This window comes from Aegilops tauschii, chromosome 4 (genome assembly GCF_002575655.3).
Source record: "Aegilops tauschii subsp. strangulata cultivar AL8/78 chromosome 4, Aet v6.0, whole genome shotgun sequence".
Lineage (NCBI taxonomy): Eukaryota > Viridiplantae > Streptophyta > Magnoliopsida > Poales > Poaceae > Aegilops > Aegilops tauschii.
The window spans coordinates 169654140-169669562 of record NC_053038.3 but is presented as its reverse complement, the minus strand read 5'-3'; the positions used below and the strand labels follow the sequence as shown (position 1 = coordinate 169669562).

Below are 15423 nucleotides of genomic sequence, written 5' to 3'. Positions count from 1 at the left end.
AATCGCTCTTTGACCATGACTGGATAAAAAAGGCGAAGATGATCAGGTGTTTGGCCCCCCTTCCCGAAGGCTCACCGGATCCTGTACTAGACAGGATGCTTGAGCACGCACCTTATCAAGTGCCATAAGGGGAAGATAAATGGAGGAACAAAGAAGCCGAAAGTGGGCCTCACGCATTACTCATCCAAACCGGGGGAATTAGTGTCTCCGCGAAGGAGGATAATCGGGGAGAAGAATCTAAAATTCCCTCTCCCCAAGGAAGGAAAAGGACCGCCTCTGAAGACTTGGAAACGAGGGTTTCCAAACAAGGGACAAAACCTTCGTTAGGGGGCCCTGCCCCGGAGGGCGTCCTTACCGCACTGTGTCCGCAAGGGGGTCAGCCCTCCACCGAGCTGTAAGTGAACAAGATTACTTTTGGTAGATATATCCTGCTTTATCTCCGAGGACAATAACCGAGACGTATGTCTTGCAGTCCGGATCATAGCCCTTCTCAATAGTGTTCATCTTCGGGGGATCTTCTTCCGGAGATGATGGAGAGCGAAATGCCTCCCCCTGTCTCCCCGCCTCATGGCACGCACGACCCTGAGGTGTCGTCACGGAGGATTTCTCCTGATCCGCCAAGGCCAGAAGGTAACCCTTCGGCCACCCGAAGTCCGGAGTATTCGGCTCCTAAGGAGAGCAACAGAAAGAGTCCGGGGCCATCCGGTGCACGACCGGACGCACTGATGGGTCGTTTGGAGCAAGTGGCTATCTCAGAGGCGCATCGCACTTTAATGGGTACGGTGGTTGAGAGGATTTCATCCACCAACAGTGGGTTGCTTGAAGCTTTTATGAGTCTGCTAAGAGGCTTTGAGGTACGCAAAGTAATATATTTTTTAATGGTACCGCACACACTAGGTGTGCCCTATACAGATAGTAGCCCCTGAGACTCTGGTTGCTGTCCAGAGGCGGCAAACAGAGGATCATAGTCCCAGGTAATGATCATGCTGCTTTCATGTGCAGGCAGCTGAAGGTCCGGTGGCTGGCCGGACTGGTGAGTTTGCCGAACTGAGGCGGCAGCTTAATGCGGCAGATGCCGACATCGTGCTTGTAAACAAGCGGCTTGACGAGGCACAGGGTATGTATTTTCCGGTGGTCAACAGATATTAAGAGGAGCACGATGCTAGTATCTATAATATGCTGTGACTGCAGATGGAGCTGCCGTCGTGGAGACCCTTCGGACGGAACTTGCCCGAGCCAAGGAACAAGCCAGGAGAAGTGATGCGGCCGCCCTAAAGGCGGCCGAAGAGTTAAGAGCCGAACAGGCTGCTCATCGCCAGAGCGAAGATAAAATAGCCAAGATGGCTGTTGAGCTGAAGGATGCCGCCGGCCGGTACGAGCTTCTTGAAAAGGAAAGCCAAACGAAAACGGCGGACTTGAAGAAAGCCATGGTAGCAGCCAAGGAAACCCGCTCTAAAATCAGAGCAGCAAAGGAGGAGCTTCGTCAAGCCAGAGATATCACGGCTGGGAAGCCCTTTTTGTTGCGAACGAAGTTCGGAGATCCGAAGTATGCCCCTCTGGATCAATTATGGAGTGCTGCAGACGTGTACTTGGACTTGGCAACGAGTGCTGCTAATGCGACTTAGTTTTTCAAAGATCAGATAGATCATGAAGTGGAAAGGTTGTTCTGGTCGCAGTTCAGTGCTCCCACGCGTCCGCTGTTGTTAAATGAACAAATGGCCGAGTGGGCTGAGCTCCATTGGTTGTCTGGACTTGCCATGAGGTCTGTCGTGGATCATCTTTGGCCGGAGGGACCAAGGCCGAATTGTTATTTTGGTTTAGTGCAACGATTCCTTGGTGCTGTGCCGCATATTGACGCTGTAAAGACGTCGGCGTGCATAGAGGGTGCGCGGATGGCTCTTGCCCATGTTAAGACATACTGGGCAGAGATGGAGGCCACCGCTATTGCAACCCAGGATCCGGCTGTAGGCCAGGTCTCGGACGAGCAATATTTTGAAGAAGTCCTAGAAGGTGCTCGTTAAATAGAGGCTCAGTGCTCGAAGAGTATCATGTTCGAGTGACATGTATCCCAATTGTAAAAACAATGCTATTTGGATTATAAAGGCTATGTTTATACTTTTGCCTGAAAGTATTATGATGGCTCATGTGCGGCCGTTTATGTATGTATATAACCTGAAAGTTTGCAGTCGTCGGCTTCAGCCCCCACGCATATAATGCGAGGGTGTTCAGAAAAGCGTGTATTCACACTTGATCCAACGTCTTGGTCCATTAAGGAGGTGATAGCACGGCGAACAAGGCAATCGGACTATATTGCGTTAACACTTTCACTTAGCCATAGGAGTTTGACGGTGGGGCTACTATATAGCCCCTGGTACTTCCGCGCTCATCCGAATACGGTGCGCGTACATACATGACCGGGAAACCGGTCCTTCGTTAATGCGGAGGAATCACGAAGATTCCGCTGAGTCCTCGAGTGGTTCACCAGTCTCGCGCTTTATCATGACAGTCAGTTTTCGGCTTTCTCTACTAAGGTGCTCATCCAGATGAACCAGGGCACAATCGCAGCAGTTCTCCCGGTGCCACCTTAGCCGATAGAGCGGAACGTAAGGTAGCAAAACACGGGAGCCGGGCAAACCCAACTATTGACCAAAGACATGATTTGGAGCTGATGCATATAAGGCCAAACTCGCGACGCCGAACACTCCCTAAGGTATTCGGACTTTACAACATATACTGGGCTGAGTAACGCCCTCAATAGTGAGCCCTGAATTTCTAGGTATGTGCACTAGTCTAACGTGATGAAATGCCAATAACGCCAGCATCCCTGTCGGTTGTGTTGAGTATCCGGAGGGTGTGAAGCAACAAGAGACAGTAAGAAAGGTTTACACAGGGTCTTAATCTAAAAAGAAACCTTTGAGCAGGGCCCTGCTGCACGTCTGCGCCTGTGTCTCCGTTGTGCCGTATGCTGGAAGGGTGTAGCACGATTATCATCTATAAAAGAGAAAAACCCAAGTGAAAGTCTTCGTGCGAAAAATTGGTTATTCTTAATAAACCATTAAAATGCAATCTAAATAGGGTCAAGCCGAACTATAGTCCTTTTTACATGCGGAAAGCCCCTAGCACCACCTATGGTGGTGTATCCATCGACCCAATCTCAAGTTTATCCGAGCTGTTACAGCTAGTGGTGCGCCGGACTCGTCTAGCCGTGTCCACGGTCTTGATGATCGATCATTTATTCTGGTTGGAGAGGCTGTTCAGTGTTCGGCTGCTAGAGCCGCCACACATTCTTCTGCACGTAAGGAATGCTCTGTGTTTCTGCTAACTATGATGATGCCACGAGGACCGGGCATCTTAAGCTTAAGATAAGCGTAATGCGGTACTGCATTAAAACGAGCGAAGGCCATTCTTCTGAGTAGTGCGTGATAGCCGCATCGGAATGGAGTGATGTCGAAGGTTAATTCTTCGCTTCGGAAGTTGTCGGGAGAACCGAATACAACCTCTAGAACAAGAGAGCCCGTGCAGCGGGCCTCTGGGCCTGGTATTACTCCTTTAAAGGTAGTATTGCTTTGGCTGATTCTTGTCGGGTCTATCCCCATTTTGCGGACTGTGTCCTGATATATCAGATTAAGACTACTGCCGCCGTCCATAAGGACTCGGGTGAGATGGTATCCGTCAATTATTGGGTCTAGCACCATGGCAGCCGATCCTCCGTGCTGGATACTAGTCGGGTGATCCCTGCAATCAAAAGTGATCGGGCAGGCCGACCAAGGGTTGAACTTGGGGGTGACGGGCTCCACGGCGCATACGTCTCGGAGTGCGCATTTGCTCCTCCTCTTCGTTACGTGAATCATGTTCACTATTTTGACCTATGGTGGGAATTTTTTCTGTCCCCCAGTGTTTGGGAAGGCACATCCTCGTCTTCACTTGGTGTCTCCCTCCCCTTGCGTTCGGCGTTTAGCTTGCCGGCCTGCTTGAAGACCTAGCATTCTTTGTTGGTGTGATTTGCAGGTCTGTCGGAGGTGCCATGAATCTGGCATAATTTGTCTAGAATCTTGTTTAGGCTGGACGGTCCATCTCTACTGCCTTTAAATGGCTTTTTCCGTTGGCCGGGTTGAGAGCCTCTGAATCCGGCGTTTACCGCCGTGTTGTCTGGGTTGTCTTCATTGTTTCGGTGCTTGCTTTTATTGCGTCGTGGTTTTCCATTGCCATCCCCGACTTCGGATGTGCCCGGGTCGTTGGTGCCGCTACGGGCCAGCCAACAATCTTCGCCCGCGCAAAAGCGGGTCATAAGGCTTGTTAGGGCTGCCATTGTCCTTGGTTTTTCCTGGCCGAGGTGTCTGGCGCGCCATTCGTCCCGGACACTGTGTTTGAAAGCCGCTAAGGCTTCGGCGTCCGGGCAGTCGACGATTTGATTCTTCTTAGTGAGGAATCTGTTCAAAGCTTTCGGGCTGACTCTTCGGGCTGTTGAATTATATGACTTAAATCGTCTGCATCCGGAGGTCGGACATAAGTCCCTTGAAAATTAGCCCTAAAAGCATCCTCAAGCTCTTCCCAACTTCCAATTGAGTTTTAGGGAGGCTTTTCAGCCAGTGCCGAGCTAGTCCTTTCCACTTGAGGGGCAGGTATTTGATGGCGTGGAGATCATCTCCGTGAGCCATGTGGATGTGAAGGATGAAGTCCTCAATCCAGACCCCAGGGTCTGTCATTCCGTCTTATGCCTCTATGTTCACGGGTTTGAATCCCTCTGGAAATTTGTGATCCAGCACCTCATCCGTGAAGCATAGGGGGTGCGCTGCACCCCTGTATTTGGATGTGTCATGGCATTCTGACGGTTGTAGTGTTCTGTTTTGATTCCGTGCCGGAGCGCGCTTCCTAGATCCGTAGATGGACCTGGTCATACCGGCTTTTTGCTGCAAGTCCTCACGTAAATCGTGTGCTGACTTATGTACGACATCGTTAGCTGCCCTATCGCGGCCACGGGGTGGTCGATCCGGCTGATCGGCCGTTTTATTTTTCAGCAGTATGGGCTCTAAAGCCTCGTCATCAAACTCAGGCAGCAGCTTGCGCTTGGATAGCTCTTTGTGTGGTGACTGCCACCGTACTTTTCTTCAGTGTCTAGCACTTTGTTCCATCTACTGTTGAGTGTATTTTGCGCGGCCTTAAGCCTTTGCTTCTGCTTCTTCAGACTCCTCGCGGTGGCAATAAGCCTTCTATGGAGGTTCTCTTCCTCCAAATGCCTTTTCGGGATGATGTGTGCATCGTCGTCCGGACTGTTCTCCTCTCCGGAGACAGGTTGATGAGCTTTACCCTCGGCGTGACACCTCACGACACATTAAATGCATTTGTCCTAACCCATCAGAGTTAGGTATTTGGCACTGTAGCCACTATTTCCCTTGTGTAAAGAATGGTTTGCCACTTTGGTGACCCCTTCATCTATAAAAGGAGGCCCATGGCTAGCTTTACAAAGGTCGACAATTTGTTCAATTGCGCGCGTAGTTGAAATCAACATAATACAATCAAAGCAGGAGTAGGGTTTTATGCTTCATTACGGCCCAAACCTGGGTAGCCCTCATGCGTTTTGCTAGTTCTGCTCTTTGTGCTCGTTGATCTCCCTAGTCGAACCGCAAAGGGGCATTTGTTGGTCCCATAGATCGTTGTACGCACGGCATGTGTGGCATGTCTGGCAGGGGGAGCACTTGCGCGAACCTGAATTAGCAGTCTGTGCGTCGGCTTCTTCATCATCTTCATCACCATGGCTCCCAGGAAGAAGGGCGCTACGGCGGTCCCTCCGTCCACACCAAGCTATCGATGCACACGCAAAGAGGCGACAGTGCAGGTGGTGGTGGAGGAGGCAGAGGCCGTGAACAGTATCCATGATGTTTTGGTGATCCAAGCCAGACGATCGGCATCGTCCGGAGTGCGAGGAGCAGAGATCTAGCTATTGCTACATCTAAGGATGGAGCTGCGAAGCCTACGGGCGGCGCAGTGACCTCCAGGGACGTTCCAGCGGCATCCAAGACTTCCACACCATCGCACACACCATGGCCGTCTCAGGTCGTGCACGACGAACAACGCCAAGACATCGAAGGCTCCAGGCACTGTCCTCACGGCAAAACCCCTATGCATCACACCCAGGATGTGCAGGGCCAACAAGCACGCTAGCATGCCAGTGAAAACAAGCCACAGCAGCAAGACCGAGATGCTGCTCCTTCTAACCCTATTAGAAGTAAGAACACCTCTCACTGTTTGCACTGTTCTTTGCCAAGTACGCCGACGAAGCCCTCGCACGAGCATAGTTGCTCCTTGACTTCCCTCTGGCTGTGGACAAGATGCAGGACTGGAGAGCCACCGTTCAGAGTCACCTTGGCTTCGCCAACAACGACAAGCCCCAGCAGGCGGGGCCCTCACAGCAGCAGCCCACTGCTCTGGTGCGTGCTGCTGGTGAGCGGACCAGAGGTGGCGCACCTACGGTGCAATCCCCTCCATGAAAACAACAGCCGCGGTAGAGCCAGCGAGCTGACGCACATACGATATGTCCATGGTGTCTTCCAATCCATGAGCTCACCACAATCAGCGTCAAGTTCTTCAGGAACAGCACGGAGAAGATGCTCGAACCACCATCGAGCGACACCGGGAAGCACGCCATTAGTCTGACGCACATGCAGGACCAGTTGTTGATGAGCCTACGCCGGTGTATCCTAGGTGCCTACCTTACGACATAGGTTGGCCAGTGTTTACTGGCAAGCTGTTGCAAGTCCAATGGTCATCTATCTAGATCTTCAAGCCAGAAATTCCGGAGAAGTATGACGACAAGATACACCCCTCAGAGTTCCTAGGCATCTACACCATCGCGGTGCAGGCTGCCGGGGTGCGTGACGACAAGATACTGCCAACTACTTTCAATTGGTCCTCAAGTCCAATGTTAGATCATGGTTGATGAACTTGCGAGAGTACTCCATCTCATCTTGGTCGGAGTTGTGCCATACGTTCATTGGGGCTTTCACTGGGGGGCACAAGGTTCCTGGTCAGCCCAGCGACCTTCATGTGTTGCCGTAGAGAGATGGCAAGTCTCTCAGCAAGTATATCTAGGGATTGAGCCATCTGCAATACAATATTCCTGACATCCACCCCGTTGCTCTTATTGGTGCATTTCACACAAATGTATGCAATCGTAAGATGCGGAAGGATATGACCATTAACAAGGCGAGGGACGTCGTCGAGCACTATGCTCTGACCGACAAATGTGCATGTGCCGAAGAAGGGAAGAGAATGCCTGGGGAAGATGTTGGTGTCGAAGTCAATTCCAAAGACGACGGCACGTCGACCCCGAAGAAGAAAGGCTGCAAGCGCAATCAGAATTGCAAGGGCAAGGCTGTGATGGCCGTTGAGGGTTCCGACGACTCCAATGCCTCCCAGAAGCCGAAGACCGAGAGCTCCGGCAAGGAGGTTGCTAGATGTGCTGGTTGTCAGGAGGCTGCGGCAGGTAAGAAGATGGAGGGCTCCGGCAAGCAATACTGCAAGATCCACCACGCCAAGGGCCATGACCTCCAAGATTGCCGGCAAGTTGAACAGCTTGCCGAGAAGCAAAAGGCTAAGTACGAGAAGCAAGACAAGGAGAAGTGCCAAGATGGTGCTGGAGGGTCTAGCAAGAAAGGTCGTGGTGATCGTGGAGGTTGCCGCGGCAAGGCCAAGCAGCAGAAGGAGAAGCCTTCTCAAGGCCATGACAGGAAAGAGGATCAGGATGAAGATGATGACGAGGATGAAGAGGAGTCCAGCGAACAGGAGTTCCAGAAAGTAACCGAGGCCATGTGCGTTGACGGGGGTGCATCTTTGCACTCCTCTCACCGCAAACACAAGTAGTGGGCACGTGACATCAATGCGGCAGAGCCAGCAGTTGAAGCTCAGAAGCCACTCAAGTGGTCTGACATGCCCATCATCTTTGATGCCGAGGATCACCCTAATCGCACAACTGCGGTCGGGTGTTTGCCATTGTTGGTTTCACCAACAATCCAGAACCTTAAGGTCACAAAGATGCTGGTTGGCGATGGGGCCGACTTGAACTTGATCTCGCCCAGCGTGATCATGAGGCTCCAAATTTCCGATGAAGATCTCAAGAAAACGGGCATGTTTCAAGGGATCAATCCAGGAAGGAACCAACCCAAGGTAAAAGATCACTCTGCCGGTGATGTTTGGCAGTCACCTGAATTATAGGATGGAGAAGATTGTCTTTGACATCGTCAAGATTCCATTGCCTTATAATGGAATTCTTGGTCGCCTAGCCCTCGTGAAGTTCATGCGGCATCCCACTATGCCTACAACATGCTCAAGATGCCATGTCCGATGAGCGTCATCACCATCCCATTTGACAAGAAAGACGCAGTTATCTATGTAGATCAACTCTATTAGGAAGCAATTGCCGCATCTGCCACCAAGGCAAATTCTCCTGTCGGCAAAGCTCCCGGGGAGAAGAAGAAGAAGAATTCCAGCAAGACCTCTAACAAGGACTCTGGGAAGCGCACGTCTAACAAGTGTTGCGCACCTGTTGAGGACGTGCCAGAGAGCTCTGCCGGCAAGAGCAAGAAATCCAACACAGATCCACCAGCAACCAAGAAGGTGTCTGCAAAAGAAGTTGGCACAAGCGACACTTTTACCATAAGTGCCAGCCTTAACAGCAAATATGAAAGCATGCTCATTGCCTTCCTGCGGGTGAATGTTGACGTGTTTGCATGGCAACCATCTGACAACCCGGGTATTCCCAAGGAGGCAATTGAGCACCATCTTGTTGTCTTCCCACATGAAAGGCCCATCAAGCAGAAGGTCAAGAAGCAAGCCTTGGATTGGCAAGAATTTATTGCCGAAGAAATCAAGAAGCTAGAAGCAGCAGACCTGGTAAGAGGAGTACTGCATCCAACATGGTTGGCCAATCCAGTGGTTGTACACAAAGCAAATGGGGAGTGGAGGCTTTGTATTGATTACACGGATATCAATAAAGCATGTCCAAAAGACCCGTTTCCTTTGTCGTGCATCGACCAGATTGTGGGCTCCAGTGCCAGCTATGACTTTATTGTCTTTCCTTGATGCCCACTCTGGTTACCATCAGATCTGCATGGCCATGGAAGATGAGGAGAAAATCACACTCATCACTCCACGTGGCACATACTACTTCGTGCATATGCCTTTCGGATTGTGAAGTGCTGGTTCAACATTTGCAAGAGTAGTCCAGATTGGTTTTGAGCCTTAGTTGAACAAAAATGGGGAAGCCTATATGGATGATATAGTGGTCAAAACCAAGGACAAATCAACCCTCATTCAAGATTTAGAAGAGACATTTGAAAATCTGTGCAAGATCAACTTGAAGCCCAACCCTAAGAAGTGTGTTTTTGGCGTCCCATCCAGCATGCTTCTCAGGTTCTTTGTGTCTAAACGTGGAATTGCAGCCAATTCCGACAAGATCAAAGCAGTTGAGTAGATAGAATCACCCAAGCGCGTCAAGGATATGTGATGTCTTGCCGGTTGCGTGGCTGCATTAAGCGGGTTCATCTTCTAGTCTGCTGAGCGCGCCCTGCCGATTTTCAAAATTTTAAAAAAGGCGGGTCCAATGAAATGGACTCTAGAAGTGGAGGCCGCACTGCAAGATTTGAAGAAGTACCTCTCGTCTCCACCAGTACTAGTTGCGGCTAGGCCACAAGAACCGTTGTTACTATACTTGGCAGCAACAAATCAAGTGGTTAGTGTTGCACTAGTGGCAGAGAGAGAAGCTGACAAAGAAGCAGAAGCCGCAGAGTTGTCGGTGTGGAGCCGGCGATCTATGGTGCAGTGCAGCCCCTTTGCTGGTTCGCCGAGGGGTGACGATCGACGCAGAGAGCAAACACAACAAGGGGCGCGCGATTTTACCCTGCCTTTGGGTGTATTGGTGGTGTTGTGCACAAGTACACGAAACGCTCTCCCCTGGCAAGAGGTGGGAAGAGAGCAGCTACACAATTACCTATGCTTGAGGGTTGCGGAGATTCGAACCCCCTCTAACGTTACCCTAGCCCCCTTTCATAGCTAAAGGGGTTACCACAGTGGCAAAAAAGTCATTACGGGGGTGATTAGACTAATGTAGAACTATCATACATAACTCTGGCAGTTAGGACAAAACACATTAAATGCGCTACTAGGTGTCAAGTGGAGGCTGAAGCCCGGCAAAGCTACAGCGCCGCTTAGCCAGCTACCTCCTATTGGCGTGACACGCCATCATGATAGGTGTCAAAAAAGGTGTTTACCCCCTTAGCAAGTTGACATGCACAGGTTACGTCCACCTAGGCACTTGCGGGCTCGACACCTCATTGATCTAGCGATCAGCTGATGAAAGAGGCGGCGGTGTTGGCGGGAAGCCCATGCCTGATGGGGGGCGGGTTGTCGGGGCTTGACTTGCCGACTCGCCCGGAGTTGGCTGCTCCCATTGAGGTATTTCTAGCTTGTCCCAGTGTTTGGTCTTCTTAATGCTCTCGTTGATGTCAGGAAGAGCGGCTTATCTGCACTAGCTGCATATGAGACTTGGTACTTGACACAAGAATTCGCAGTGCGCCATAAGTCAGGGCGGCAAACACTCATGTTTGTTTCACCGACAGGAGCCCCTGGGCTTGGTCCATAAGTACCGCTAGGTGTCATTGGGTAGGCCCAACAAATGCACAGGCGCACACATCGATCTTGCCGGGGACAACTTCGCGTCTTGAGATCTTCTTTGCTTCTAGATTAATTTGGACCTGAGTCAGCCCCCAGTCTCACCCTGATATCTCTGGCGCTCAGGCGACGCACGTTGTCTGCGTCAAAAAAAATAGGGGCGCCCCTGCCCATAGGATGCCATTAGGGCGCCCATGCGTGAGTCAGGGTAACTGCCATTTTACCTTTAGTTTGCCCATCACCGCTGAGTTTCCACCATGCACTCCGCAAGCATTCCATGGGGTAGGTGGTGGACGAGTGGGGCTCGGGAACGTGTGCCTTGGCAGAAGACGCAGTGCCTCGGATTGGCGTAGTGGGGCGGTTGATGAAGCAAGACGCCACCTAGCGATGCAGAGAGTTGGATTGGCAGAGCGGGGCAGTTACCCCGAGTAGTGGAGAGCTAGCCTCCCTCGCTTCCGCTATAAAAGGAGGTGTGTTGAGGGCAGCGATGCTCATCCACTTTCTCCTACTTCTACTCCCTTGCTTCTGTCTTCTATCATGGCAAGAGGAAGAGGCCGGGCTGGTGCTTTGTCCATGGCGGTGAGAGCTTCTCCTCGAAACCATGCCTTAGCCTCGGCTGTGGCTATAGAAGCTGGTTCTAGTGTGCGACGCAGAGCCACGGGGTGAGGCCGGGGTCGATGCGGCTCCCACGATCGAGGAGGACGGAGTGGAGCGCTCGTCATTTCTCCTCTGGCTGCTGCAACCCCGGCAGAAGGCCATGGCGGGGACACGGTGCTCGAATTCATTGTCAAGCTACACGATCCTCCGCGTAGTCGCCTACGGCTTCTCCATCCTTTCGCCAGGGTGATCGAGGTCAACCAGCCGTTGGGGCTGCGGTTGTGCATGAGAGGCTGCTCCAATGTCGCCGTGTGGGTGAGCATTGAGTTCCCCGCGCCTCGCGTCATGCTCCTTAGGCACGGGCGGAAAACTTTCGCCCGTGCCCACTATCTTGCGGATGGGCATGTCCTTCACTTTAAGTTGGTGGAGTCCGACATGCTCTCCGTCAAGGTTTCTGGGCGTTCAGGCGCTCGTCTCGTGTGCTGCGTAGAAAGCTCGAGCGACGGTGAAAGCTCCTCCTCGAGCGACAGCGACGAGGAGGACAGGGATGGTGAAGACGACGATGGCGGTCCCCGATCGTCAAGTCCGAAGATGGCGACTCAGACTCCAGCTGAACGTCGGCGGCACGACCATCAGCAGTTGGGCGACGATAGCACCATCATCTGCAGTGGGACCCCGGCAGAGCGATTTGCCAGGGGTGCTTGGTCTTGGACGCCACATCGACCTTCAGCTGGACTCCGGCAGGCTCGTGCTCTCCGGCTTCGTCCTCCCTGCCAGTGTCCCTGCCAAGTCGCATCCTTCTGGTCCTGGCGGGGGTGACCAGGGCATCGCATAGACGCTCCCTCTGTCCTTGGCTTCACCTTCCCTACCGGGTAGGCGCTCTCCCGATCTTGTTGGGCTGCATCCCTTTGGTCATGGCGGGGGTGACCAGGGTGTCGCCCAGGCACTCCTTTTGCCATCATTTCTTTTGATGTAAACCCTATGGAGGAGAGGGACAAGAAATCATTATGGAGCACTTTTCTTTTTAATCGAAAAAATGTAGGCATTTGCCGTGTTTGAATCAAATTGAAGTATTTCCCCATCCATGTAAGCACTAGTATGATTTGTACTTGTTTGTCCCATGCAAATTAAAAGAAAAACTTGTCGGGAATTTTTGCATGCTTCTAGCGTTTTGAAGGACCTTCCCTCAATACTCTTTTGTAAGCAAGGTTTCCGGCAAGCCTCTTGCCGGCCTCCAACGCAGCTGCTACCAATCTTCGTCGAGTCGACTCCAAGCGAGTTAGGAGCACGAATAGAGGTCGGTTCCTTGCTGGTCTTTTCCAAAGGCGGCTGCAAGTGATCCTATCGAGTGGACTCGAGGCAAGGATAGGAGCGCGAATGATAGACACAAACGTAGCTACAACTGATCATGTCGAGTGGACTCGAGGCAAGGATAGGAGCACGAGTGGTAAACGCGGCAAGGTTCTCTCGCTTGCAAGTTTCTCATACGTAGGCGTAACATGGAGTGACGTGGAAATTTAAAATGAAACAAAAGTTATCTTTCTTTGATGTACTTCTTATCACCTAGATAAGGAACAGTTGTCATAGGACCAAATAAGCGAGTCTGTCTCCATCTCCATCTCCCTCCGGGAAAGTTGCTCGTGAGAGATCCTTCTGCTTTTACCAGAAAAAGAGAGAAGGTAGCACGAAGCCTTCAATGGTATGTTAGTAATTATATTCTAAAAGTAGTGTAATCATATCAAAATCATGCTTAAGCAGGTAAGAAAACATGCATGCAAGTTTTGAAAAACACTTTGTTTTATTCAGGTGTGCACATGGTATGCGCATGGCTTTGTACAAAGGTTTACAAGTCTGGGAGACTATGCTTGTACAAAATAGATGGCCTGGGGAAGGCCCGGCAACCGCGCCTTACGAGTAGAACTTCCGAAGATGCTCAATATTCCATGAGTTTTGCACACGAATGCCATCTTCAGTCTCCAGACGGACTCGCCAGGTCTGGTGACTCGTACTACCCGATAAGGGCCTTCCCACTTTGGCGTCAACTTGTGTGTACCCTTGGTGGACTGAACGCGCCGAAGGACAAGGTCGCCTTCCTCAAGGCTCTGGGCACGAACCTTGCAGCTATGATAGCTGCAAAGCTTGCTGGTGGCGTGCAGCATGCACAACAGCCTAGAGACGATCTTCCTCGAGGAGCATGACATCGTCAATGCCGGAGCTGCTGTTGTGTGCTCTTTCTTCATAGGCAAGTACTCGAGGTGACCCGTATATGAGTTCCATGGGGAGCACCGCTTCCGCACCATAGACTAGGGAGAACAGTGTCTGAGCAGTGGCTCAATTTGCTGTCGTCCTGAGTGATCAAAGAACCACCGGCAACTCATCAATCCAATGCCTCCCGCACTTGTGCAGACTGTCAAAAATTCTTGTCTTGAGCCCGCGCAACACTTCAGCATTTGCTCTTTTTGCTTGCCCATTGCACCTTGGGTGGGAAACAGATGCAAAGCATACCATGCTGCCAAGGTTCTGAGTGTATTGCATGAAAGTGTGGCTCGTGAATTGGGTGCCGTTGTCAGTGATGATCCTGTTTGGAACCCCGAATCGGCAAACCAATCCTTTGAAGAACTTGACGGCTGACTGTGATGTTACCTTTCTCACCAGCTCCACTTCAGGCCACTTTGTGAACTTGTCGATGGCAATGTAAAAGAACTCAAAGCCCCCGGTAGCATGAGGAAATGGGCCCAAAATGTCGAGCCCCTAGACTGAAAAGGGCCAGGATAGAGGTATTGTTTGAAGGGCTTGCGCTGGCTGATGTATGCTCTTCGAATGGAGGGTAGGGGGCCAATAAAAGCCCTGCCGGAAAGCTTTCACGACAAGGGTTCTTGCTCCTATATGGGAACCACATACCCCCCCATGTATCTCTACCAACAACTTATGTCCATCTTCTTGAGTTATACAGTTCAATTTCACCCCGTTGGGTCGCTTTCTACACAGAATGTTATCCACAAACTGTTACGTACTTGAATGACAGGCTACTCTTTCAGCTTGCTCTTGCTCTTCGGGAAGTTCTCCTGTTTAGAGAAAGTGAACTATCTGTTGCACCCATGTCGGAGCCAGGGGCTCGACGACAAGGACTAAAGGCATCTCTTTGCCCTCGGGAGCGCTGATCTCAAAGGCAAGAACCTGGGGTTCTGCCCGAGGCCGCTGCTCACCGACAAGCGCATCGATGTTCCAGCTATCTGCTTTGTCGGTGGCTTATGGGAGCTCTGCCGGAAAGTAGTTGCTGGTACTTATCTTCCTTCACTTCTACCTGGTTCCACAGGTAGCTTTTGAGCAGCACACTTTGACAATTGATCAGCAACGCTGTTTTCCGCACGAGAGACGTTCTCTGTTTGCAGACTGTCAAAGTGTTCTTCCAACTTTGTCACTTCATCAACGTACGCTTCCATCAACAGGCTCTGGTAGCCCCTGTTCACTTGCTTCACTACAAGCTGTGAATCTCCTCGGATGATTAGCTTTTTGATCCCCAACTCTACTGCAATTCTGAGGCCGGCAAGCAGTCCCTCATACTCAGTAGTATCGTTGGTAGCTTCCTCCAGGGGGAAATGCATTTGAACCACGTACTTGAGATGCTCTTCGGTGGGTGCGATAAGCAATACCCCAGCGCCAACGCCTTGCAGCAAGACAGCACCATCAAAGTACATGATCCAATCCTTTTCAGTCTCCCTGTCGGGGAGCGCTGACTCCTGAATCTCATCATCTGGTGTTGGTGTCCATTCTGCAATCAATTCAGCCAATGCGCGGCTCTGGATAGTTGATGTGCTCTCAAACTTGAGCGCAAAGCTCAACAATTCCAATGCCCATTCCACTATCCTGCCGGTTGCTTCTAGATTCCTTAGGATACGCTGCAGCGGAAAGCGAGTGACCACCATGATCTCATGTGCTTGAAAGTACTGGTGCAACTTCCTTGAGGCCTTGAGCAAGCCAATGAGTAACTTTTGCACGCCTAAATATCTTGACCTAGCCCCTATGAAAGGGAACTAACAAAGTATACTGGCCGCTACACCACATTCTTCTTCGAACCAACTTGTTCCTCAGTGTCGGGAAAATCAAACAGGGGCATGTATTTTCCCCTGACTCGTGCACGGACACGCCAAGGCCGTACCA

The 15423-nt window shown here is 51.3% G+C and overlaps 1 protein-coding gene across 1 annotated transcript; it reads right to left on the bottom strand.

Moving 5' to 3' along the window:
* Window positions 1–14546: 14546 nt before the first annotated feature.
* On the bottom strand, window positions 14547–15188 carry LOC141021733 (uncharacterized). Its single transcript, XM_073497591.1, has one exon. The coding sequence runs from the start codon at window positions 15186–15188 to the stop codon at window positions 14547–14549; it is 642 nt and encodes a 213-aa protein (XP_073353692.1).
* Window positions 15189–15423: the final 235 nt, after the last annotated feature.

What these genes read in the sequence shown, in the direction of transcription:
- LOC141021733 (XM_073497591.1), bottom strand. Translation starts at nt 15,188, where the DNA reads ATGGTGGTCACTCGCTTTCCGCTGCAGCGTATCCTAAGGAATCTAGAA.